Source organism: Schistocerca piceifrons, chromosome 7 (genome assembly GCF_021461385.2).
Source record: "Schistocerca piceifrons isolate TAMUIC-IGC-003096 chromosome 7, iqSchPice1.1, whole genome shotgun sequence".
NCBI lineage: Eukaryota > Metazoa > Arthropoda > Insecta > Orthoptera > Acrididae > Schistocerca > Schistocerca piceifrons.
The window spans coordinates 454,275,314-454,302,370 of NC_060144.1; the positions used below are offsets into that span (position 1 = coordinate 454,275,314).

General features: G+C 38.1%; 1 protein-coding gene across 3 annotated transcripts in view; it reads right to left on the minus strand.

The window, feature by feature from the left end:
• The window catches only part of LOC124805011 (nucleosome assembly protein 1-like 1), a 36,589-nt gene extending 13,399 nt beyond the window's left edge, over positions 1-23,190 (minus strand). Inside the window, exons 1-7 of one of the 3 annotated variants that reach the window (XM_047265413.1) lie at positions 23,102-23,190; positions 22,455-22,612; positions 15,355-15,498; positions 12,651-12,796; positions 12,417-12,573; positions 12,200-12,337; positions 11,593-11,740 (exon numbers count right to left, since the gene is read on the minus strand). In XM_047265413.1, coding sequence (XP_047121369.1) covers positions 11,593-11,740; positions 12,200-12,337; positions 12,417-12,573; positions 12,651-12,796; positions 15,355-15,498; positions 22,455-22,610 — 889 coding nt within the window. In that variant the 5' untranslated portion in view covers positions 22,611-22,612; positions 23,102-23,190. Of the gene's footprint in view, positions 1-11,592; positions 11,741-12,199; positions 12,338-12,416; positions 12,574-12,650; positions 12,797-15,354; positions 15,499-22,454; positions 22,638-23,032 lie in introns of those variants that run through there. The other 2 variants (XM_047265414.1, XM_047265415.1) reach the window with 2 other exon arrangements.
• Between the last annotated feature and the right edge of the window lie 3,867 nt (positions 23,191-27,057).

The window sequence follows — 27,057 nt, forward strand, 5'->3', positions numbered from 1 at the left end:
GAGAACCTTTTTACATCATGCAAAAAGATTACTACAGCGGCTGTCTCACATTTACAAGTGAAACTCTGGCAGTTTAGGTGATGTGCATTGACACCATAGAGATTGAGTTCATTTTCCAGTGTGCAAAAACTTAGTCAATTCTTTTCTTCATTCATTGTTTAACTGCACGTATTTACACAATTTCTTCTGCAATTTGAATGTCTGCATAGAAATGTTATCAATAGCAGCATTGCTCACTGCAGTAACTCCTGTTGTAAATTGTGAGAGGGGTGTTTAAACCATATGAAACAAGTGATTTCAAGTTGCATAATCTATTTGTCCTAAAAAGTCATAACTCCTTAACATTAAGGCATTTCATTTTGTCTAGCATCTAAAAACTTTAACAATGATTGTAACCTTCATAAATAAATCAGATGGAGCCTTGTATGTGCTAATGAAGTTCCATCCATTTTATTTCAACAGTACGACCTTGAAAATGCTTATTGACGCAAAATCTGAAGATATCAATGTATTTACCATATATTTTTATTGCTTAGAATAATTCAATTCTGGTCTCAATTTCACTTCTCAGATTGGTTCATGGTCCTTTAACAATTATAAATTCTCACAAAGTTCTCACTCAACATAGGAAAGCTAAATGAAACAAAATCCCTGACCTCACTTAGCACAGACTAGTCATAGCCATACAGCCATATCATCACACACCCATTTTATTCACTGAACCACAAGAAAATTCCAGATCAGTGATCAATCATTGCAACCTGCCCACAGTCATGACCTCTGGAAAGATTGCAAATCCTGGCAATGGATTGCTGTGGTCCATCACTTCTGTGTGGTTCTCTTGGAAACTAGAAAAAATATGCAGAAGGGACTGGTGACTGCGTAGCAAATTTTGTCATGCTGTCAACCATGGAAAATGTGAACTACTTACCTTCACTTTTTATTAACATCTACCATATGTAAATTGTTGACTGCCTGAATCTACCTGTAGTTGGAATTAAACCAATTTAAAATTGAAAAAATAACAGAAAACATTTCTGTGTGAGACAGATGGGTGCCAGTGGAGTACTTAATGTGTTTAATGAAGCAAGGGTGTCAACCTTCAATATGAAATGATTGTAATGAAATAGGGTGTGTGAACTGCTGGTTTCACACAACCACTGAAAGAGCAGCAAGCAGTTGACATGCTGGAAACAAGAGACTAAGGAATACTATCACATTCTCATGTTGTTGGGTTGGGTTGTTTTGGGGGAGGAGACCAGACAGCGAGGTCGTTGGTCTCCTAGGATTAGGAAAGGACGGGGAAGGAAGTCTGCCATGCCCTTTCGAAGGAACCATTCCGGCATTTGTCTGGAGCGATTTAGGGAAATCAGGAAAACCTAAATCAGGATAGCCAGACACGGGCTTGTACCGTTGTCCTCCCGAATGCGAGTCCAGCATTCTCTTGTCAATGATAAGTTCTCTAAGCATCCAAACATTACAGATGTGTTCTCAAATCCTACCTCAGCCACAACCTTGGTAATCTTGACATATTCAGAAGAAACAACCAAGTATTTACTACAACTGTAGTGTCCACAGTTACAAATCTAATCCAGGAAACAATTGACAAGGGGAGGGGGGGCGGCACTGAAACAGGTTCATTAAACAATGAAAGGGTCATCACAGAAAGAGCAAGCAATGTGCGAGAGAAATACAGAGGGCTTGCGGCGGGGAATACGCTATCTTGTAAGAAGCCAGTTAAGAGCTTTGGACATAATGAGGTCTTTTAAGGAAACGCTTCCTATCCTCTCCTTATAGAGAAGAGGAACAACACACGAGTAGCCAATAAGGCAATGGGGAGCTAATCAACACTACTACATGTAGGTCTGGCGGGGTAAAAGAATATGCGAGAAAACTAGGACCGAGTGTCGAAGACCCATACTCGGTGGTCAGGAAAGAGGAAGTATGAGGTAAAGGAGTTAGATGTGAGGAGCATCTGCAGATAGATGCAGCAAGAGTTATAAGCTTGAGTCAATGGATAGAAGTTAGCTGCGGCTCACGGAACAATTAAAGTCACTGGCTCCGTAAGGACTTTGTTACTAGTGTGGAAGCAACTCAACTAGGGGCGTCATTTCTGTAATTTAGATTCAGCATAAACTTAGGGAAGTTAACTACCTTTCGAGGCTGTGACAATATTGTGCAACTACGGTTGTTAAGTGTCGTACGTGTCTTGTGTTTACAAACATTGCACAGCCAAATATCACCCAACTGACAGAGGCACTGTTTATGTATAATGTCTCAGTTTTGTTCTTCATGATTTTTATATTTTCTACCGTCCATGCACATAATTAGGTTGTTCACAGTTATGAGATAAATCTGATCTGTTCTCTGGATGTTACGTGATTTTGCATTGCTAGCTCAGAATGATTGATCGAACTGTGTATTTTTCACCATATCCTGTGACTGGTCAATAAAGCTGTCATTTGAAGTAGCTTTTTGTGTAGTCTGGTTCCATTGTATCCAGTACACGCAGGTTCTAAGTCAAACAACAGCCTGCACAGCTTTTACCTAGAAAGTGGAGACTGACACAATTTACCTATGTAATATCATTGGATTAATGAGTGCTTATGAAAGATTTGCACAAAATGATTGTTAATTATAACCTCGCCATGTCATGACTGGCTGTAAGGCTACCACCTATCTGCTCACACAATCCAGCTTTGTGGTTTGCTCATATGGAGGCTAGTTTTTTTCTATTTCTAAATGCTACCAAGTCTGCACCAGTGGTAAGCCAATTGGACCCCCATACACTGCAGAAGTGCAAGAAGTACATATAGATTCTAATGGTCCACCACCCGTCTCTATAGCTTGTACCGACAGCTAACCATATTTACCCAAATGCAAGCTGACCGTTTTTTCTATTTTAGTGGTCCAAAAATGCACCTGCAGTTTAGATTCAGGGCCAAAGCCTTAGGAAGTTCTGAAAGACATCACTAAAAGCCAGCATTTTGCCACAGAAGCAGTTTAGTTATTTCTGAGTATTGAATGTTAAATATTTATTATCATGGCAGAAATTCAAATTTAACATTGCTCACCTTTGAACTGATGCAGTTTTTCAAATATTCATAGCAATAAAGAATTGTGTACACACTATCAAAATTGACATTTTAAGAAACTTAGAAGTTGGTAAGCATGGTAAATATAGTTTTACATTTTAACAGCTCCAACTCCATCAGAAGCTATCAACATATCTGCGTACATCAAGCCATTTCTCAATGCAGGCAATATTTGAGACATAAATCCTTGCTATTAATGTATGCAGTGCAGGGAGACACACCTGCAGCGTCACCACTCACAGCCCACCTGTGTATAGTTCCCAATTACAGATGCCTATATTCTAGGCAACTTTACCCTAACTTGTTCATTGAACAACTCTAACAGACACACACAATGCAGGAGAAAGATTTTCCGCAGTGGTGATAACTTACAGTTCACACTTTGTACTGACAATTTCAATTTGAAAGGATTCTGTGCAAACTATGTCATTTAAAATGTTAAAGTAATCTAAGAAAGTGCCCTAACACAGACTATGCATAGCATCTGAGAATGAGGATTGTTCTCTACTTCATAGCCTTTAAATCAACTGTAGTATTGTCAAACCAAAATTTAACTTCCTTAGATGAAAAACGTATTTCATTACAAGAAAACATACTTTGAGTGACATTCATGTCACATGGAAAGACCAACGTAGACTGACACATACTGTTGTCCAGTCTGTCTTAGTGGCCCCAGCTGCCTTAGTTCCACCCTGAATATTTTGATAAATATTGTGAATTTTCACTGCCATCAGTGTTTGCAATACAGTAATTTTAAGTATACAGACTAAATTTAATTCCATGTGATTTGCTACAAATAAGTACTACTCCCCATAAATCTCTGCAAGCTGAGGCCTCTTGATAAAAGTAAGTTCCAAGAATTAACATTTTTCCCACCGTTTAAGACATTTTTATACTGTTCCCGCCAATTTTGTATGTCCACAATTTCAATTTGCACCCAATTTATAATTTTCCGGAATTTACACATTACAAAAGTGTTTGTGGAAAAAAAATAATGCTAGCATGATGTTGGGCATCCAGTAGTGCTTATAAATATTACGTGGTTTTCTTTACACCAGAGTGCTATACTGAGCAGATTTGAACCAGTAAACACGTACCCCCTGGAACAATTCATGCCATATCTCCCACCACTGCAAAGCTCTATTTGGCGTTGTGGTTAATGGAAATAACTAGGTTTGTTCAAATAAAGATATTCTGACTAATCACAACCTTTTCCAAACTGTCTCTACTGCACAAAAGCCTTTTTGTAATTGTGGTCATTATCACGACACTTTTGTTGAATCATTTAGCGTGTTTCAGCATTTGGCTACTTGTACTAGTTGACACCACCACTCACTTTAGCGTTGCTCAAATGTTTTTACTTTTTAGTATAAATATAGTGCCAGTTAAATAAGTTTTTTGAAGCTTGTGGGTGTGTGGGTGTTTTTCTATACTTTCTATATAACTGAGGAGGAACAGGACCTAATAACCTCAAAAATATGACTACAGGAGAGACGCTGAACATAATTAACAATATTTGCACTCAACGAGAAAAAATTCTCGAAACGCGGTGTGCTAAGCATGAAAAAATACATAACGAGCGCAGTATTTCATTATTTAAATAACGAATGACAGCTGCAGTCTTTCAAAACCATCGATGACATGAAACTGAGTCAAAATTTCCTACTTTCCAGACAATTAACAGTTCAAGCTAAATCAGCAGTTCTTATTAGGTAGTAACTCCTTGACAAGTCTTTTGATGCCTGTTATGTACATATATCACACAAAGTACGAAAATGCAAGGGGGTATCCGATGCATAGCTTTTAAGCTCGAAACATTTCTCACATTTTACAACATGTGAAATTTAAAATTTCCTAGTGAACTAAATATTCAAAAAGATTTCAGGCTTGCAGCCGGTCGTCATTAGCTTCCATCCACGATATTTCGACTGGACAACTGCCAGCCATCCTCAGGTGAGCCATCGAAGACTGACAAAGATGCCCTCCGTTCCGTAATATATAGTGTGCAGTGAATATTCCGCGCATGCGACAAAATCATATTGACAGACGAACTACACCACCCGCCAGCAGCGCCCTCGCTTGTGGAACTGCAGAACTCAGCTGTCTTCGGCGTTGTCAATTGCCGCAGCTTTCTGAGTACTCAGACATCTTAGTATGGAGCAGATCTTAGAGATGACGGGTTCCACGCATTATCTAGCTGGTAGCCATTGTCACCGTTGATAAGATTGCCTGTCATGCAAATTCCCACTGATTCTTTAATGATAGAGTTCCAAAAGGATGTTGCTGTGGCCAAAATTGTCGTCTTGTTATACTCCATTGAGTGTCAAGTGGAAATGCAATGCTCAGCAATTGCAGACTTGCTAGGTTGCAAAAGGCGAGTACCGCGTTCATGTTCAGTGCAACGTTCTTCTACTGTTCGCAATGTTTGTCCTATATGACATGCCACACTGACAAGGTATTTTATAAATTCCCGCCTTCCGAAAGCTGGAAGCTAACAACTGGCTGCAAGCCAGAAATCTTTTTGAATATTTTACAACATGTTTTGAAGCCCCTTGAATAGTGTAAAAGTGGGGTTTTACTGTACTTAATCCATCAGATGAGCCATCTTTGATTTGATTTTTAAGTGTGGCTCGAAAAGGTTCATTTCTCTCTTCCTGAACCCTTTCTGGGGTTCAGCTTGCATTTGGATAAATTTGGTATTCTCCTTATCCTCCAACCCTATCCATCCACTTCAGGAATTCAGGCCAAAGTAAGCCTCCCTCTCACTTAGGCCAACCAGCTGAATTCCCTTTAGCACCAACCCTATTGCTCGATACTTTGCAAAGCCCACATTCAGGACAACATATTCATTTCATTTCCAGATGCTTCCCTCAGTAATTTCAGCTGGGCTGTAAGGTCCCACCCTAACCACCACCATCTTTGAAACCTTGGCATCCTGAAGAAACAGCAAATTTGAAGCAAGATTAATTTTTAACTTTATTTATAATGAAGATGTTTGCTTATATTTTCCTATTATCAAAATTTTAACAATAAAAGCTATAGGTTTATAATAAGTATCTTATATTTTATATCAATGAAACTGATTGGCCAGTACATGTTAAAAATAGACTAGTTCTAGAGCAGCCTCTTAAGAAAAATGCGATTGTCCTAACTGGATAAATATGATGCATCAAAATTCTGTAATTTTACTCCTATGGACAAACTATTCACCAATTTCAGTAAGCTGCTGAGCTTCTCATTACAATGTAGTTCTATTATCCAGCATAAGTGACTGTACAAGTGTTTAATATCTCAGGAGATTTAACTAAAAAATCTATTTGTTGCAGCAGTTAATGTACATTCGGAAAGCTGTACAGACAAGACACTATCCCATCATCACTGATACGTGACAAGATGGCCTGATGTCATGCTGTCACGTGGCATTTACGATAATTCAGAGGGCATTGAACAACACAAGCATCACACACTGTCAAATAGCATATTTACATACCAGAGGTCACACAATGAACCTATTCAAAGTCCAGCATATACTGCCCCCCCCCCCTCCGCAGTAATACAACCACTATAGAATTACATCCAGTGGACACTGTACACCCTCACTAATGATCTGTGCTTCAGTTTTGACTACAATTAACACCACTGTAGAATCTGAGTTCACCAAACAACTTCTATTTCCTCCAGTTCTTTCAATCAGCAATTACTGTTCATTTAAGGCATGATCGAGAAAAAACTGGTATTTCAAGAACCAACCCAGTGTGTAAAATTTGACTACTGGATTTTTGTGCTTGTGATTAAATCAATTTAAATTCCTTTTTTGTCATCAGTCTACTGACTGGTTTGATGTGGCCCGCCACGAATTCCTTTTCTGTGCTAACCTCTTCATCTCAGAGTAGCACTTGCAACCTACGTCCTCAATTATTTGCTTGACGTATTCCAATCTCTGTCTTCCTCTACAGTTTTTGCCCTCTACAGCTCCCTCTAGTACCATGGAAGTCATTCCCTCATGTCTTAGCAGATGTCTTATCATCTTGTCCCCCCTTCTTATCAGTGTTTTCCACATATTCCTTTCCTCTCCGATTCTGCGTAGAACCACCTCATTCCTTACCTTATCAGTCCACCTAATTTTCAACATTCGTCTATAGCACCACATCTCAAAAGCTTCAATTCTCTTCTCTTCCGATTTTCCCACAGTCCATGTTTCACTACCATACAATGCTGTACTCCAGGCGTACATCCTCAGAAATTTCCTCCTCAAATTAAGGCCGGTACTTGATATTAGTAGACCTCTCTTGGCCAGAAATGCCTTTTTTGCCATAGCACATCTGCTTTTGATGTCCTCCTTGCTCCGTCCATCATTGGTTATTTTACTGCCTGGGTAAATTCCTATGATTAATTTATTAGAAACACTAACCCATGGTAACAACTAATTTATCGGTGCCTTTTTCCTTGCCCTACCAGCACTGCATCCATTTAGAAAATCTTGTTTGGACATGCTTCCAAAAAGTAGTAAATCTTACTTTAGCCATTACAGTGCCACATAATGTGAAGTTTTATTTTTCTGGAAACCAATGTTATTTATGCTTCGTTTCTTATGTTGCAAGAAAAGCTGAATATTAATAAAATTCTTTTGACAGTAAATAGTTGCCTTCAATAAATAAGATGTATCTCCAATCTGTGTAAGGTCAACTAAGCAACATTTTGTATGTTCATTAAATTTTCATTTTTATAGTTTGGTTTTTGGGAATTCTGAAAACTTTTTACACCAAGTTAAACTAAAACACTCCAGATTTAAGGTGTCTAGACTTGAAATTGTATGTCTTCCAGGATCCAATGGAGGAGCATGTGCACTAGATAACTGTGTTCTTGTGGCAAAGCCAATTTCAGAGCACTCCCACCAGTCTCTTTCCAACACTTCAGCTCAAAACAGCTGGCAATTTCTTTGACACAGTTGGGGGATTAAAGTGTGATCCAACATGCAAATGACCTTTCCAAGTGGTTGGTCAATCAGGTTAACCCCACCACAACACAGCAGCAAAGGCAATTCATTGAGACTGTGCACACTGCAACTTCATAGGCCACACATAATTATGTGATATTTCAGTGCCCACAAAGGCAGCTATCAGACAAAGTTGTATCAATCTTCAGCAATTTCTGTGAAGATTCACAAACTGTTTACCCTTTCTCATACAACTTCCACCTTTCAACAGAAGGACCACTCAACTCCCCCAAATTTCTACTTTAATATTCACTTAATAGCAAAAACTGCCTTTATGGTGTTACTGCATTTAACCCTTTATTTGGCAGTGTTGCTCTCAAGCAACATCAAATTTACATTGGCCTTATGGAACAACAAACACTACCTAGTGCCTTTTACTGGCATTGTTGCCTCCAGGCAACATTTCTTTACACACTGTGAATGCCAGATGTTGTAATAGTTCTAGGTTTTCCACACGAGATGGCAGGCTGTGCAGTGGTGTTACAGAGATCTCGTGTGAGCAACAGGGGAGTCTTATTTTGGTTCTGAAAGAGAGAATTTCAATAAATTGGCAGGAATTTTAGCAGATTTTACTCAAGAAATGCCCAGAGGTGAGTTTACAGCAGAAATATTTCAATCTAATATTGTTTTGAACTACATAAATACACTCCTGGAAATGGAAAAAAGAACACATTGACACCGGTGTGTCAGACCCACCATACTTGCTCCGGACACTGCGAGAGGGCTGTACAAGCAATGATCACACGCACGGCACAGCGGACACACCAGGAACCGCGGTGTTGGTCGGCGAATGGTGCTAGCTGCGCAGCATTTGTGCACCCCCGCTGTCAGTGTCAGCCAGTTTGCCGTGGCATACGGAGCTCCATCGCAGTCTTTAACACTGGTAGCATGCCGCGACAGCGTGGACGTGAACCGTATGTGCAGTTGACGGACTTTGAGCGAGGGCGTATAGTGGGTATGCGGGAGGCCGGGTGGACGTACCGCCGAATTGCTCAACACATGGGGCGTGAGGTCTCCACAGTACATCGATGTCGCCAGTGGTCGGCGGAAGGTGCACGTGCCCGTCGACCTGGGACCGGACCGCAGTGATTCACGGATGCACGCCAAGACCGTAGGATCCTACGCAATGCCGTAGGGGACCGCACCGCCACTTCCCAGCAAATTAGGGACACTGTTGCTCCTGGGGTATCGGCGAGGACCATTCGCAACCGTCTCCATGAAGCTGGGCTACGGTCCCGCACACCGTTAGGCCGTCTTCCGCTCACGCCCCAACATCGTGCAGCCCGCCTCCAGTGGTGTCGCGACAGGTGTGAATGGAGGGACGAATGGAGACGTGTCATCTTCAGCTATGAGAGTCGCTTCTGCCTTGGTGCCAATGATGGTCGTATGCGTGTTTGGCGCCGCGCAGGTGAGCGCCACAATCAGGACTGCATACGACTGAGGCACACAGGGCCAACACCCGGCATCATGGTGTGGGGAGCGGTCTCCTACACTGGCCGTACACCACTGGTGATCGTCGAGGGGACACTGAATAGTGCACGGTACATCCAAACCGTCATCGAACCCATCGTTCTACCATTCCTAGACCGGCAAGGGAACTTGCTGTGCCAACAGGACAATGCACGTCCGCATGTATCCCGTGCCACCCAACGTGCTCTAGAAGGTGTAAGTCAACTACCCTGACCAGCAAGATCTCCGGATCTGTCCCCCATTGAGCATGTTTGGGACTGGATGAAGCGTCGTCTCACGCGGTCTGCACGTCCAGCACGAACGCTGGTCCAACTGAGGCGCCAGGTGGAAATGGCATGGCAAGCCGTTCCACAGGACTACATCCAGCAGCTCTACGATCGTCTCCATGGGAGAATAGCAGCCTGCATTGCTGCGAAAGGTGGATATACACTGTACTAGTGCCGACATTGTGCATGTTCTGTTGCCTGTGTATGTGCCTGTGGTTCTGTCAGTGTGATCATGTGATGTATCTGACCCCAGGAATGTGTTAATAAAGTTTCCCCTTCCTGTGACAATGAATTCACGGTGTTCTTATTTCAATTTCCAGGAGTGTAGTATAAAACTTATGTTGCCTGTGAGCAACATTGCCCATAGTTGGGACATGTGCCACTAGAATATAACATATGCTTACGGCAGATATTCAAAACAAAATCCTGACACTTGTAAGCTCATTTTGTGGTGTCCAACCACTCAACAGTAGAATGATGGGACAGCAATGAAAAAGGAAGAATTGATGTGCCCCGTCCCAGTATTGTACGTCAGTACAAGAAGCATATGAGAGGAGTTGATCTTGCTAGTATGCTGATAGAGCTCTACAGAGTACCAATTAAAACTAGATGTTGGTACATGGGATTGTTTGGATTTATGCTAGATCTGAGTGTTGTAAATGCCCGACTGATATTTCGAAGAGAATCTCTGGACAAGAAGACCTCACTGAAGTCATTCAGGGCAGATATTGCCAATGGTTTGATATTTTCAGGGAGAAAAGTAGGAAGGCCCTCAATAGACATAACACCACAACAAAACAAGAGGAGGAAGCCAACAGCTCCGACTGTTACACAAGATGTCGGATTTGATAACATGGAGCATTGGCCTGTATATGGTCCCAAAGTTCGTTATTGCCCATCTGGATTTTCTACAGTCGTGTGTTCAAAATGCAATCTAGTATTGTGCTTCGTTCCAAAGAGGAACTATTTCCAAAAATTCCATTGCAAGAGGAACTAGAAGGGAAAATAAAACAGTTTTATTACACAGCAGGAATGCATAAATGTGTTTATAAATTATTCACGTACAGAAAACCTTTTGCTTGAGGTTATTCGCAAACACTTTTTTTCTATAATATGTATAAATGTGGTCTACTGCTGGCAATGTTGCTTGTAAGCAACATTTCATAATTTTTGTCAAAATTTCTAAAACTGATTGAATTGTATTTCTTTAAGCATAATAAATAAACATAAGCATGAAAACCATTTTATTGTTTTTATTTTCACCATTTGCCAAATAAAGGGTTAAGTATACTAATTCAAGTTGTGCATACAAACATCTGCAAATAAAGATGCACAAACACACAAAGCAAAGAATGTACCAAGTTTTTTTCACTTATGTGCATAAAAGCAGTAATATAATTTCAAGTCCTGAAGGTGTCAGCCAGCCTGTATTCTAATTTAAACACAAGGAGCATTAACAGATTTATTACATCTTGAGCTGTTCAGTCTTACTGCCACAGCAATTAACTCATCCCACTGTTAAAATTAAGACAGTCTTAAGAATGTTTACTTATAACAAAGTTCCATGTCCCATATTTAAGAAAAAACAGTTAAGCCACAATTCAGGAAAGAATACTACAATACAGCGAGCTATTTCCTTTTTGAGATTTTCACTCTTCATTTTAAACTAAAATATGATTTCGGAGTGGAAACTTGTGAGGATGATTGTTAAATCACTGACTACCACCACTACTGAAAATTTCAGATAGTTTAATTAGTTACTTACCTGCTGGAGGTGAAAAGAAGTTGAAAAATGAATCATTCTGAATGGTCTTTGTAACTGTTCTCACAGCACCTCGAGACTTGTGTTTCTGCTTCTTCTTAATTGTCTTCACTGTAACATTCTTCCCCTTTTTCCAGTCAATAACACACCCCTAAAAATATTTATACTGATGAAAAATTTTGGCTTAAACACAACATACCACTGTACACATTCACAGAAATTTCTCCCCAGCATACAAATTTATAAGCCAGATTAAAAAAGATTGTAGTATTAGTTCAACGGTCTGCATCAAAAGCTAGCTGGCAACATAAATGGCTTCCACACCAATTCCAAACCATCTCATCTCTGTACACAAATAAGACAATGTCATTTTTTATAATTTATGAAATGTTCATTTATCACTTTCATACATGCAGAAAACTGGAATACCACATAACTAATCACAGAGGATTGATAACTAACTACTGTCATTCTGTGTACTGGCTATACTTATTGCGTTTAAAAAATTTGAAAATCTTACATGTTTTGTTCTACACAAATGCTGTTGTCTTAACAAGAATCTTATAAATGAGTCACTACTATAAAGAAGGAAAAATTGTTACATACTTACTTTACATTTAAATATTTCTGGTCCCTCAAAACTAAAGGGATCACTTTCATCTGGCTTACACTTCATTTCATATTCCTTAGTTAGAACTGAATTGGAGAAGTATTCATTTTGTGAAAAATGAAATTCTAAAACAAATCCCTGGAAGGTAGAGAAAATTCGTCAATCTGAGTCTTTCAGAAACATTAGGCTACATAAAAGTAACATTTTTTTAACTCACCATTGGACTGGACTCCAGAAATATTACTTTAATATCAATTAGATGTTTCAAAATTGGTTCATCATGCTCTTGCACCATTTCAGATAGCAACTGGACATTTTTGAAGATAGTAAGCCAAAAGTCTGGAATGCCCTTAACATCTTCATTTTTATTCACACTGTGAATGAAATATCCAATAATTACACGAAATTCAGTTAACACAAAATCACTATACAAAAACAATTTTGTACATACTCATTTTTATCTCCTTCAGAGTCACCTCCATCAATTTTAACTTTTTTCTTGAGGGCATCACTCACTTCATCAATCTTCTCATCATCAGATTCCCATTCACATTCTGCATCTGTTGGCTCATATAGGCCTGATATCACTTCTCCCCGCTGCAGAAATTAACACAGCATGATTATTACATTTTATAACCACTATCACACAAGAGGACAGAAATATCTACAAATTAAAAACAAATATATCTTTCTGCAGATTAAACTTCAACTGTTTTAAATGAGTAAACTGTAGTTGACAGTAAATACAAATGATTATATATAAATAGCCTAAAAATTGGTGCAATGGGCAGTCAAATGTTTTTTTTCTAAACATGTTCAAGGAAGCCGAATAATTACATTAGGAAAGTCAACACAGTGTCCCTCAGCATGAGGGAGGCAACAGCAGGTTAGCCTAAGTGAAGAGAGGTTGACAAGAGTTGGAAACTTCAAATTAGTTTTAGCTCCATGTGGTCTACAACTAAACATTAAATTGATAAGATTTTTCATTCTTATTCCTAGGTTCTCTTATTAGTCACAGCTTTTAAATTTGAGACATTCTTGGTACTGTCACTACACTATATCAAATGATCAAGTAATTTTTAAAAAATTACAGATGTATTAGTGTCTCTAAGAAACCAGAAAAAGTATTTGGCACCACTGAAACATTTTACATTCATATGATGCATCATTTCAGAGGTTTTCCCTCAAAGTGGTTTTTACAACATTTGATGAGTGTCATTTGAGTAGAATGTGCACCTGGTTTTTACAACTGTCATGCCTTAGAAATTTGTCTATCTTTGCATACATTGTCCTTTCAGTCAAGCTTCTCCCCTCCAAATGTGTCACCTCTGATACACCAATATCAAAATCTGTCCATACAAAACCAACACTATTTGATACAAACAGCTGAAACACAAGATCGTGCACTTATTATTTGCACATTACTGTCTGCTGGTGGAAGAACTTCTAGAATTATGCTGATAACACTACAAGAAGTAAATCTGTGCAATTATTCTGTAGCAAGTACAGTTACTCAGCCATTCCCTATCCATGATAAACTACAACTGTCACACACACGGGGCTTCATTTATCCCCAATGTACAGTTTAATTAGGGAACTGTTGTGACCATGTGTGATGCCTGAGCACTAGAAAAGCAAAGCTTTCAAGCCAGTGGAATTTATTTAGTGTATAAAAATGGTTCAAATGGCTCCAAGCACTATGGGACCAAACTTAGGTCATCAGTCCCCTAGAACATAGAACTACTTAAACCTAACTAACCTAAGGACATCACACACATCCATGCCAGAGTCAGGATTCGAACTTGCGACTGTAGCGGTCGCGCGGTTCTAGACTATAGCGCCTTTAACCGCTTGGTATCTAGTGTATATGGGTCATCTATAATTCATATATGTAGATACGACTTATCTTAGAAGAAAGATTAAGGAAAGGCAAACCTACGTTTCTAGCATTTGTAGACTTAGAGAAAGCTTTTGACAATGTTGACTGGAATACTCTCTTTCAAATTCTAAAGGTGGCAGGGGTAAAATACAGGGAGCGAAAGCTATTTACAATTTGTACAGAAACCAGATGGCAGTTATAAGAGTCGAGGGACATGAAAGGGAAGCAGTGGTTGGGAAGGGAGTGAGACAGGGTTGTAGCCTCTCCTCGATGTTATTCAATCTGTATATTGAGCAAGCAGTAAAGGAAACAAAAGAAAAATTTGGAGTAGGTATTAAAATTCATGGAGAAAAAGTAAAAACTACGAGGTTCGCCGATGACATTGTAATTCTGTCAGACAGCAGAGGACTTTGAAGAGCAGTTGAATGGAATGGACAGTGTCTTGAAAGGAGGATATAAGATGAACATCAACAAAAGCAAACCAAGGATAATGGAATGTAGTCTAAGTCGGGTGATGCTGAGGGAATTAGATTAGGAAATGAGGCACTTAAAGTAGTAAAGGAGTTTTGCTATTTTGGTCGAAGTAGAGAGGATATAAAATGTAGGCTGGCAATGGCAAGGAAAGCGTTTCTGAAGATGAGAAATTTGTTAACATCCAGTATTGATCTAAGTGTCAGGAAGTCATTTCTGAAAGTATTCGTATGGAGTGTAGGCATGTATGGAAGTGAAACATGGACGATAAATAGTTTGGACAAGAAGAGAATAGAAGCTTTCGAAATGTGGTGCTACAGAAGAATGCTGAAGATTAGATGGGTAGATCACATAACTAATGAGGAAGTATTGAATAGGATTGGGGAGAAGAGAAGTTTGTGGCACAACTTGACCAGAAGAAGGGATCGGTTGGTAGGACATGTTCTGAGGCATCAAGGGATCACCAATTTAGTATTGGAGGGCAGCGTGGAGGGTAAAAATCGTAGAGGGAGACCAAGAGATGAATACACTATGCAGATTCAGAAGGATGTAGGTTGCAGTAGGTACTGGGAGATGAAAAAGCTTGCACAGGATAGATTAGCATGGAGAGCTGCATCAAACCAGTCTCAGGACTGAAGACCACAACAACAGATAAGCATGGGTAGTTAATCAAAAATCAATGGTGAAACAGGATGCAAACAAAAAGTAAAAATGGAAGATAAGTTTATACATGCATTAATAGCAATTTTGTTGTAATTTAGGTAATATGATTTAAGGCATGCAATTTACATTTTCAGACACTTACTTTTTCATACAATGGTGAATATAGCTTATGGTATTTGCATTCTAAAAGATGTACTTCTTCATAAAATTTTGCTTCTATGTGGGTAGATTCAAGCTGAAGTTTTTTTAATGCTTTTATTCTTCGTTTCACAGAAGCTGGTAGAGCCTGCAAATTAAAGAAATACATGTGAATACAGTAAACAGAACCAACCCTACACACACACACACACACACACACACACACACACACACACACACACACACACACAGATTATATGTATATATACGTGGAAAAGATTATGTTCAACACACCTGTCACATAAAAAGAACATGTCTTTACATCTATGTACATACTAAATAAGCAACCATATAGTGCATTGTCGATATCACTTCATACCAAAATTATAATGGTGTACACATACGAAGGTTGTGTGCTGAGGCAACACAGTTTATTTAGCTACTGCATTGTTCATTATGGGTGGCCTACAACTAACATGGAAAGTATGCGACATAAGAAGAGTTTACTGAGCACACATATTTGACTAATCAAGTCAGTGGAATTAGATATCCGACAGTTTAAGTGGTCTAACAGTAGCTTTGTAGGCCTAACTCAACCATCCACATACAGCAAATTTTGTGTTGTCACAGCTATATGAACTTTCACCTGTATCCATTAGTGTCGCACAGCTGAAAGCTGACAAAAACACTGCTGTTGGGTTCCTTCTTAAGCCAACAACAACAGTATTAGTCAGAAAAGTGGTCCACACTGCACATTATTATGAACAATTGCTGGAGAGACTTTTCTGGTAGAGTACACTCATGATGCCATCAAGCATACCCATTCCTTATCGAATACACTGACTTTACTCTCCCAGCACTATCCTATTTCATTCAAATATTATGTAGGTGAATGGAGGAATGACCAGATGTCTATGCTCTGTCTTATTCTCACGATCTGTATGAGACAATGGTGTTAGGGTATCTGCAGAATTCCACAAAGAATAGTTACATAAAATTACATAATAGGGTGTCACAAGAAGTTGACTTCCTTCCAAAAGTCCCCTAAGTTAAATTTTTTAAAATCCTCTTACATGGGCTATTGCACATTCCCAGAAATCTTCCATTCACCTTTAATATCAATTTTAAGTGTATATTCCATTTCATGTTTTAAAGCAGTTTAAGATTACAGCAAAACCCTTCAATATACTTTTAGCCATATCAAACACTGACCAGAAAAATATAGCAGTGCACCAAATCACAGTCAATTTATGCAGTTACAAAAATGGTATCTAATCAAATTGTCGAAACCGTCCAAGTTTCACAACTCTCAATGTCCTACTGTCAAACATTGAGATTCAAATTTAAGATGATATACTGCAATTAAAATTACTCTAATAGTGTCCATCTGGAGGTAGCAGCTCTTACGATAATCGTTATAAATATTTTAGCAGCATGAAACCACTAATATTAGGAACATAACCCTAAAGCACCAGCACACGGACCGTGCCGAGTTCAATCTGCTGCTGAACACTCAAATTATGCAACTTATGCGAACAGTACATTGGCCCCAATGTGGTATAAGCGATCAGAATGCACTCCAGAGGCAGTAGTGGGGTGGTGTCTAGGTGGTAAATCACACTTTGCTAAACAGGCACCCATAGAATTCCAACATTAGATCTATTAAAATGCATACTTCCTCCACTGTCCATATGCTAGTCATGTTGTTCTATATGTAATATACAAAAAAAATTCAATATCCATGTATGTGTTTGAAGACAAAAAGGAAATTACCATGCCCAATAAGGACACAGACTTAAAAGTTCCATTACAAACAGTGCAATACAAATTTGCAGTAGTTCTTGACATAAGATGAACATTATTTCATCATTCCCATATTTTAGTAAAACCCCAAGGTCATTCTTAATTTAAGATTGTACCTACCCAGTAGCAGAATCTTTACAACATGTGAATTACTAAACTTTAAAGAAAGTAGCAAAATATCCTTACACAAGCAGCGCAAGCTCTCCGGTAGATCAAACAAACTCACTCAATAAAAAGTGAACTTATATTTACATAATATACTATACACTCATCTAATAACGTATCAGAACCTACTAAAAATGTGAATGTCCGGGAAAGAAAGTAGACCTGGTGTGAGTAACCACTACCATCTCATGCACCTCATTGAGAAACGTTAACACTACTCACTACACTAAACCAATAACAAATCACTGATACCCAATCCTAGCATGTTGCCAGTTGCTAAAAGCTTTAATGTAGTTGTGTTACAGACAAATTTAATAACAAACTGCACCAAGAATGATGTGTTTTCAGTGGCTCCTCCGTGTGCAGTTACCTTCAAATGGTGTACTCTCATAATACACAAGTTAGAATAATTCTTTTGACACGAATATGTTTCTCATTTTAGCACTTAACAATGGGTTTTCAAGTGATTCTCAATTTGCTGGCACTCAGAAATAGCATATATACATATAGGCTTTAACTGAATGCCAATATGGCACCTCACAGCTCTTTGCTGGGAGGAGATGGGTGTGTATGTGATGTAAGTGGCATTGTGCCATCTCATTGGTCAACACTCAGAATATCTGACATGTTAGATACTGCTCCACACATTCAGAAAGACTCCCAAATGTGCTATTCCACGCCATGTTGTCAAACTCGGCACGCTCAACAATGATGCACAGTCCATGTGCTGATGGCTTATGCTAAAGCATTTTAAAAAGATGTAGGGACCATGCAGACACTTTTAGATTGGACAACTATGACATACCGGCAGTTGCAAACATGTGAGACTCGTCATCAGAAATGCATCATGAAAGTTGATACAAGTGAATAAAAAAGGGAAGAAACTACCTGCCTGATAAACTTCAAATAGTAACCCACCTGGTCCAGTTTGAAAACTTACTTCATATACAAATTGATGAGGATGGTAATGCTTTCCATGGTTTTCGTAATTACTTTTAATGTTGGTGTTATTACAACAAATGTAAATAGTTCTGTGCACATGACCATTGGTATGTTGTCTCTCCATGTCCTTTAACATCCTGGGAATGTTATGGAACAGCTGACAGCTCAGTGCAGTCTGTCAGCCATACACATGTTAAACCAAAAGTGCACAGAGATAGCTGATGTGACCAACATTTACTGCTTTATGTAAGGAACACTGATGGATGGGCAGTAACATGGATAAGGAAAGCAGAGAGTTTGGTGTTACCATTTTTTAAAATAAAATGCCTACGTCCAAATAATTTCATTCTAAATATTGACCTTGTGTGCTTTTGAAGCGAATGTTTATGAGGATTAAGACAGCCAGATGATGAGAGCTTGACATACAAAATGTCTAGCTGAGGATTATGCTCCTAATATTAGTGGTTGTAAGCCAGAATATTTAGAACATTTCAAATTAGTTTGTGAGAGATTGCACTGGCAGGGAGAAATGTAGCCTGCAAGCAGCTAGCCATGCTTCACACTTACAAAACAGGCAACAGTGAGCACACGGCACTTGAGAAAGAAGTACATTGGATGGTGGCTGATCTCTTACCACTTACACTGAATTATCTTTCAAAACAATTTTTATCTGAATATAGTTTCTTGTCCCAGTATTCACATGCCTTTCTTAAGCAGCCACACTGACATGACTATCACTTCAAGCTGTGAAACTAAGTTGTTCAAAGTATGTACAAGAATGAACTTGGGTAAAATGAGATACTACATTTGTTAAGGCGCTAACTTAATATTGACAATGGATGCTCATGCTGTCAGCCTATCCTACTTTGGGTCTTCCTAAATTTCAGGTAAATGCCAGGATCGTTCCAATAATAAAGCAACAGCTGAACATTCATTATGAAACACTAATGTGATCCTGAGAAGTGATTCATGGATAAATAAATTTCTACAAGTGATGTCAGTTATTTGTTGAGAGCACACCAAGAACAACGGGGAATAAAGACACTGCAGCATCATTTTTCAGATTAACAAATCATTGCCAAAGGTGAACGAAGCAATATGTGACAGTAAAAAATCCTAGGATCAACTCAGGATGGAACATTGCATCTTTGGCTTTATAATATGGCTCATAACCCCACTGAGCCACGTAAGTATTTAAACCACGTATTTTTAATTATTACAAGATTTTAACACTATTCAGTTAACTTTATTGCATTTTAATCTGTGACAATTTTATTATCAAACTGAATGTAGCTTGTATGATCCATAATTATGCCTTTCACCACTGTTCATGTGATTAACTGTAACTGACATGTCACCCTAGCACTTAATTTCAGAACAAAAGCTCATCATACTGTCTGCTGCCTGCCACAAAGCACAATTTCAACTGTAGTTTTCAAGAATGGAAGGATAATCCACTACTGGGCCCTGGGGGCATTCACTTAGCTGTCACAGGCCGCAGCAGGTGAAACTACCCATGGTAGTTTCTTTGGTAATAAATTTTACAATATTCTGTATCCACATAGAATTGCCAATGAGGAGCAGCAGCATTCTATTCTTTACTGGTTGTGACAAGCACTAACAATACATGCACAGACCTATTCTATAAATTTCATACTGCCTCAAAGTAAACATTCACACCTAGCTGGTGTGAGCAAGCAGCAAGTTACATGGCAAAACGGCAATTTCCAAGAACTGGTGCACACTGAAGTTAGACATTTCAGTACATATTGAACAGCAGACGCTACATGCTTACAAGAGACATGACAAAAGATTAACACATTGAAAACAGAGATATTACTTTGTGCCAAATATCATGACACATTGAGAACCAGTCACCACATGGGTGTAGCAGTTTTACCTAATTAATACAAGTGGAATGGGAAAGCTGAAATTTACATTTCCTACACAATGTATGTGGTTATTCAGGAGTACAGATTGAATTACTGTGATGCACATTCAGTAAGCATAAATGTTTGACAAAAACATTTGTTATGTCCAATAAACTATTGCCGTCTATCTACCAATAACTTCCCCAATCAATTTCCACTGGTGAAGCAGAACTGTTGCATCCATGTACTGACTTGTTATCTTACGTATATTGTGCTGCTTGACAAGATATCTATGCATGTTGCACCTTCATCTACAACAAATAAAACCGAACTTTTACTTTGACAGCTTTCAAATCCTGGATCTCAGTAACAACTATTGAGAGTTAAGACGGCACACACACATCTGCTGTAAAAAAACACTCCCTTCACTTTGTATCAAGCTGGAGTTCCAAGAGTAATTTTACTGCCTACTTTTAGCAAGAAGTTACATCTCAATTCTCTTACAATCACAAGTGATCAACTGAGTGACGAATCTAAGTCCACGACCTTGATTAGGTAGTGTCATCCAATTTTAAATAAAACTTTCACAGGCAAGAAGTAATAGGTATGTGTGTGCCTTAAGTAATACGTATTACAAAATTTGTTCCAATTAATCCTTTCATATATTAAATTGATAAAAATCACATTTACAAACACTTCACTTCATTGAATTGCTCCAACGTGGTATCAACTCCTTCCAAATATGAGAATCCAATACATTTGTCACACAGCCAGAGTTCCACTGTCAACGTTATGAAACAATACCCATATTATCTGCTTCAAAGCTCAGTAGAGCCAAACATTCTACATATTGCTCACAATGGATTTGCAACTTTAACGAGCACCAATTCTTTAAATTGGCAAAAATTAAGAGTAATTTCGTGTATGGTAAGGCAGTTATACAGAAGGAGCTTGTCTCAAAGGAGCTAATATTTTAACATTATATCATGTTCAATTCAACCATTACATGATTTAGTATTCTACAGGTAACACTAGAAACAAGAGAATCCAAAAGTAAATAGGAAAGTTTTATATCCACACTAATCCAGTCCTCAAAATACAGAGAGAGAGTGTGTGTGTGTGTGTGTGTGTGTGTAATTAAGCTAATTGTTTTCACTATATTAGGAAGACAAATCATTGTCAGCTCTTATCTGTAGATGGATGAATAAACTGCACAGGTAATTTTTCATCAATGTAACAACTGGCTTCTAAATGTCTGTACATACACCAGGTTCTGATATCTGATTTATGACACATTTTTAAACGTGTTATGGAAATATTAAAAATGTGAATTACAGCCAATTTTCTCACGTTTCTAGTTTTAGATGGACTCACCCCTTACTCTGCTAAATTGCAACTTTCATACTGAACTGCTGAATTATGAAAAGAAAAACCATGTATCAAAACTGCAGTCACTGCAAAACCACAAAATTTATACGTTACAAGATTCTAAAGTTATCTCCATTTTTAAACATGGAGTGAATGTTGGACGACATTTCTTCGAAAACTGAAATGACCAAACAAACCACAAGAGGGTTGACGTGTCACATTCACGGCTAATGTTAACCACAATGAACACAGACAACCCCTCCCCCCTCATGCTACAGAACAGTCATTACAACCCTTACCTTACACCCAATTTCTCATCAACTCTCAATCAAACTTACTTTCTAACTTAGTACATCTCAAGGCGTATTGCGTAGGTGTCACTACAAGTAATACTTCAGAGGGAGGAAAATATCCCGTAAAACAACTAGGCCTATATGCCAGGTATATTTTGGGATTCACTTACAAAAGTACTACAAGAGGAGTTCAACTAACAAATTCAGCACAGTTCACTGTAATCTGATCTCTTCCCTTTTCACTGAAACTGACTTCTACTTAGCGCTTTAGATGATTAGACTAGAGACTCCACCATTGCATTACTAATTAGTTTTAGCAGCACATAAAGGAATTCGACATAGAAACAATTTGACATTCTTCACAGAAAATCGCTTATGGCCAGGTATCACCAAAATTTAGGAAGAAAACCTCAAGAAGACAATTCGAATCTAACTGCAAACACAGTTATGGCAGTGCTTTTAAAAATTTTAGGCAATTACTCACAAAAACTGGGCTACACAATCACAATAGCGAGCGTGGAGAGCGTAACATGATTGTGTAAGCAAACGTGTCATTTGCAAATATTAAATAATATTTGTACGCAAAAGTATTTTAAGAGTTCACAACAAAAGCAAACCCCCACACAGCTGCTACACGAAGTGTAGCATGTGCAAGTGCCCACCTCCATCATCTCTCTGTGCAGAGTTCCTTGTAGCGCTGCCAAGACTTCGGGTCTCTGTAACATTTCTTCAGTTATCGCAACTTTTGTTGGTTCTTCTTCCTCCTCCATTTCTTCAAGATCCTCAGCCGCATCGCCAATTCTTTCCGGATCTGCCATGGCTTTACAGAAAATTCGAAAATTTATATTCACCTAAATAAAAATGCAAAAACGTTGTCTCATGAATTAAAAGTAATTAAATAATAAAAAACTGGCAATTATAACCATGAAAAACGATTTGAATTGTATCTTTGTTCATGAGTCATATAATGAAAACATTAAGATAAAAATTTACTCTTATTCCCGTTTCACACTACTTGTTGATAATTCAGCGAGCCTGCTAGGCTAACGACAAGCAATAATAAATTAATGGCTACAAATAAGAAGTTACAAGTTCTGAAGACACTATAAAGCTTGACGGCATATTACCGCGCACATGGGCAACCATTTGCATTTTTTAGACTTTCTAATAATATTGAAACTTCCATGAAAATAAAACTCCCTCTTTCCTATTAAATATGGACAAGAAAAGTCTAACTGACCTCACCAAGCTAACAGGCAAAGAATAAATAACAGCCTCAAAATTAACTACTCTCCTTTGTCTATCTCACCTTTTTACCGCTCACACTTTACAGAAAGATGGTAGGGCACTTCTCTCCAAAGATGACAAACAACCAGTACCGCCAACCTCATATGTATGAAATTTAAACCGAAATTATCAAAGATGCAAGCGTAATTCATTGCAAACCTATGAAAGCTCAATTCTAAGTATAGTTTCCCTTTCTCACGGAAACATTGAAAAATTGCTTTCTGGGTTTTCACATCAGCGTCTGTCTTTTTCTTCGTATCAATATTTTCTAATACGAAATCTCAAATATCCAAAAGACAGTGACTAGAGCAACTGAGGATCTACGAAACGCATCAAGGCCAGTACACACTGGTCTCAGTTCATGTCAAATTACGTAAAAAGATTCCAAAGTTTACTTCAAACGGTGGATACAACGTAGGCCGTCACCATACCGTCAAGTCAAATCACATCACGTCAAGGTTTCTGGGGATGAAAGTTTTGACGGTGTCGTCGTCTGCTGAAGTCGGAAGTTCACCTACTTTGCTGCGCACTCTCGTGTTATAGAAGTGAATGTCATGGTTTTGTGTTTTATGTCTTCATCTTTATCTTTATTATTGTGCTTTCTTTTCGTGGCAACTTGAAATTGTACCATAACGGCATGCATACATTTTCTGTTGAGTGTTCTTGCACAAGCGAGGACAGATATCTGAAAGCAAAAAGTTATTTTAGGTTTCAGAGACCATAAAACTTCAGAACTGACGCACCAACTGTAAACAAAAAGAACAAAAGTTGATGAAGCAGTTTTCATTAACATTTTAAGTGAAAAAGTCAGCTCTAACGACGGAGAAAAACATAGTTGTTTAAGACTTTATTAGCAATGTAAGAAAAAAGCATAATGATAAGGTAAAAGGGACCTATTTGCTCCCTTATGAAATTTAATATTGTTTGATGTAATAACTTTGTTTGCGTGGCCATCATAATCAGCAAGCACAGAAACATCTGTTTTGTAAGTAAAAACCACAATTTCTTGCTGCAATGTATTTTATTTCTTCTAGACGCGTTTCGCCTTTTATTTTAAGGCATCATCATTGGAATCTAGAATGATACAGTCTTGTTTTGATATGTGATGTTTGTGGATTACAAAACAGTTCACGTCTAGTTTTTTACGCAAATGACTGAATTCTTACAGTTCTTCGCGCTTTCGGTTGGCTTCTGTGTTTCCTCGCATCTGGTCACACAAAGAAGACATGAAAACAATTACAATCAACAACAAAGAAACACGTCGAAACCTTTCGAGAAAGTTAGTACATACAGAAAACAAATCAGGAAAACCCTGTTGAGTGATTAATAATAATAATAATAATAATAAAGATTTTATTGTCTTTAGGCCATTACAGCAATTGACAACGTCAAATGAAGTTACAATTTATAATACAGTGTGATAAGGTATTGACAACTGAAATATTTTAGCTTATATTACAATAAATGTACAGTGGGTCATCTGTTGGATTACTGCATTTTACAGTTGAAGAATTCATTGATATCATAGAACAGGTGGGCAATAAACTATTCATGCAGTCTTTCTTTGAATGTATGTTCAGGAAGATCCTATATGGCATGTGGCAGCTTATTAAATAGCTTGTGCCCTGTGACTTCATAGCTATTTATTGACTTTGATAGTCTGTGGTAAGGCGTGTATATGTGTTTGATGCTTCTTGTGTTGTAACAATGTACATTTTCTCTACGTTTCACATCTTGTAGGTTCTTCTTCGTAAAGATTAAGACATTGTATATATAAAGGTTTATTACAGTCATAATTTTTTGTTTAGTAAATAAGGGTTTGCAGTGAGCCTTATGTGAAGAATTTGTAATTATCCTAATGGCTTTCTTCTGCAATAATAGGATGTCATGTATATGACTACAGTTACCCCACAAGATAACGCCATAGGATATTATACTATGGAAAAATCCAAAATAAGATGATCTGATGTATGTTTCAGGTACACAATTTCTGAGTTGTCTTAATAAATAAATTACTCTAGATAGTTTACTACTAATATAGTTTACATGTTGGCCCCAGGATAATTTTTCATCTAAATAAACTCCCAGGAATTTAACAGAACTAGGGTCATCAGATAGTGGCTTGTCTCTTAGAGTGAAGATTATCTGCTGAGTTTTATTTTCATTTAGCAGGAAACCAATTGCTCTGAACCAATATGCTGCATGAGTGAGTGTATTTTCAGCACAGGTTTTAAGATCATTAAGATTGTTACTGCTATGGAGAAAAGTCGTATCATCTGCATACAATACAGTGGTGGATCTAATAAACGAGGGGAGGTCATTGATCATTATCAGAAACAGGAAGGGCCCCGGTACAGATCCCTGAGGCACACCTACTTTAACATTTTCTATGTTCGACATTTCCTTACCAACACAAACTACCTGTTTACGGTCGTTGAGATAAGCTTTTAATAGTCTGAGACTGTTTTCTTTGATGCCGTAGAATTCTAGTTTCTCTAGTAGTGGCATGTGCTCAACACAGTCGAAGGCCTTGCTTAAGTCACAGAATGAGACCTGAGCAAAGCCTTTGTTCTCAAAAACTTTGAGGATGTAACTGACTACCGTGTTGATTGCATCAATGGTCGACAGATTCTTCCTAAACCCGTATTGTGTAGCATTTATTATTCCTAGATTCTCAAAGTGAGATGATAATTGTTGGTACATGATGCATTCTATTACCTTGGAGAATGCGGGTACTATTGAAATAGGCCTGTAGCTAGATGGAGAGTCTTTATCTCCCTTTTTGTATACTGGGACGATCCTAGACAGTTTTAACTCATCAGGAAAATATCCCTCAAGTAAGCACTTGTTTATGCAATGGGTTAAGGGGTAGAGAATGCGGTCACACACTTTTTTTAGCAGGTTGCATGATATGCCATATATATCTAAGCTATCAGATGATTTCAGTTGTTTTATGACCCCTTGTACATATGTAGGCGATACTTCGGAGAAGTGACTGTCTACCCCAATTTTGGGAGAGTAACTCTGATGGACTAATGTCTGGTTTGATAATTGCGTCTCCTATTTCTTTCACTGAATTAATAAAAAACTCATTGAGTGTTTGTGGTGGGATATTAATTTTGTCTTTTTCAGTATCTCTGGCAGCACTGTTAATTACTTTCCAAGCGGTTTTGCGTTTATTGGTGGAATTATGTATGCTGTTGGCATTGTAGGTTTTTTTGGCTTGCAGGATGGCTTTTCTGTATTCATTCCTGCATTCCACATAGGCTGATTTGGCACAGTCAGACTTCATACTATTGTATATGTTGTACAGTAACAAAACTTGTTTCTTTAGATCTGTCAGCTGTTTAGTGTACCATATATTTTGTCTGCTTTGAGATCTGGATTTGTGGCTGCTGTCCATTATTTTGATTTTCTTTATGGGAATACTATGGTTAAATAGGGTCAAGAACGCATTAAAAAATCTATCAAATATTATTATGGCTGGCAGGTCATTACTTGATGTGTAATGTCCATCGACACTACAATGGCCAAACCAGTCTCTGTCAGCAAGGGAATTACGAAATGTGTTAATTTTATCCTCAGTTATGGGTCTGGTAATCACAACCATTGGGACAGGTCTGTTTGCATTGCTCCTATTGAGGGGAATTTTACTTGCATAATTTAGAGATACGGAGTCATGGTCAGAGAATGGGAACACTACAACTTCGCATGTGTTTTCAGTGGTCTTGAAGTCTACAAAGATGTTATCTAAACATGCTTTGTTTCTTGTGGGCCTGTTATTAACATGATGTAAATTGTATTGTCTTAGTAAGTTTTCCAGATCTGCAACACTACCCTTACATTTAGTAACATCAAAATCAGCATTCAAATCACCTCCTATTGCAATATCATAATGTTGCCATTTAATATTACTTAATTCACTCAATAGCATGTCCATTCTTTCAAAAAATATGTTAATGCTTCCCTTTAGTGATC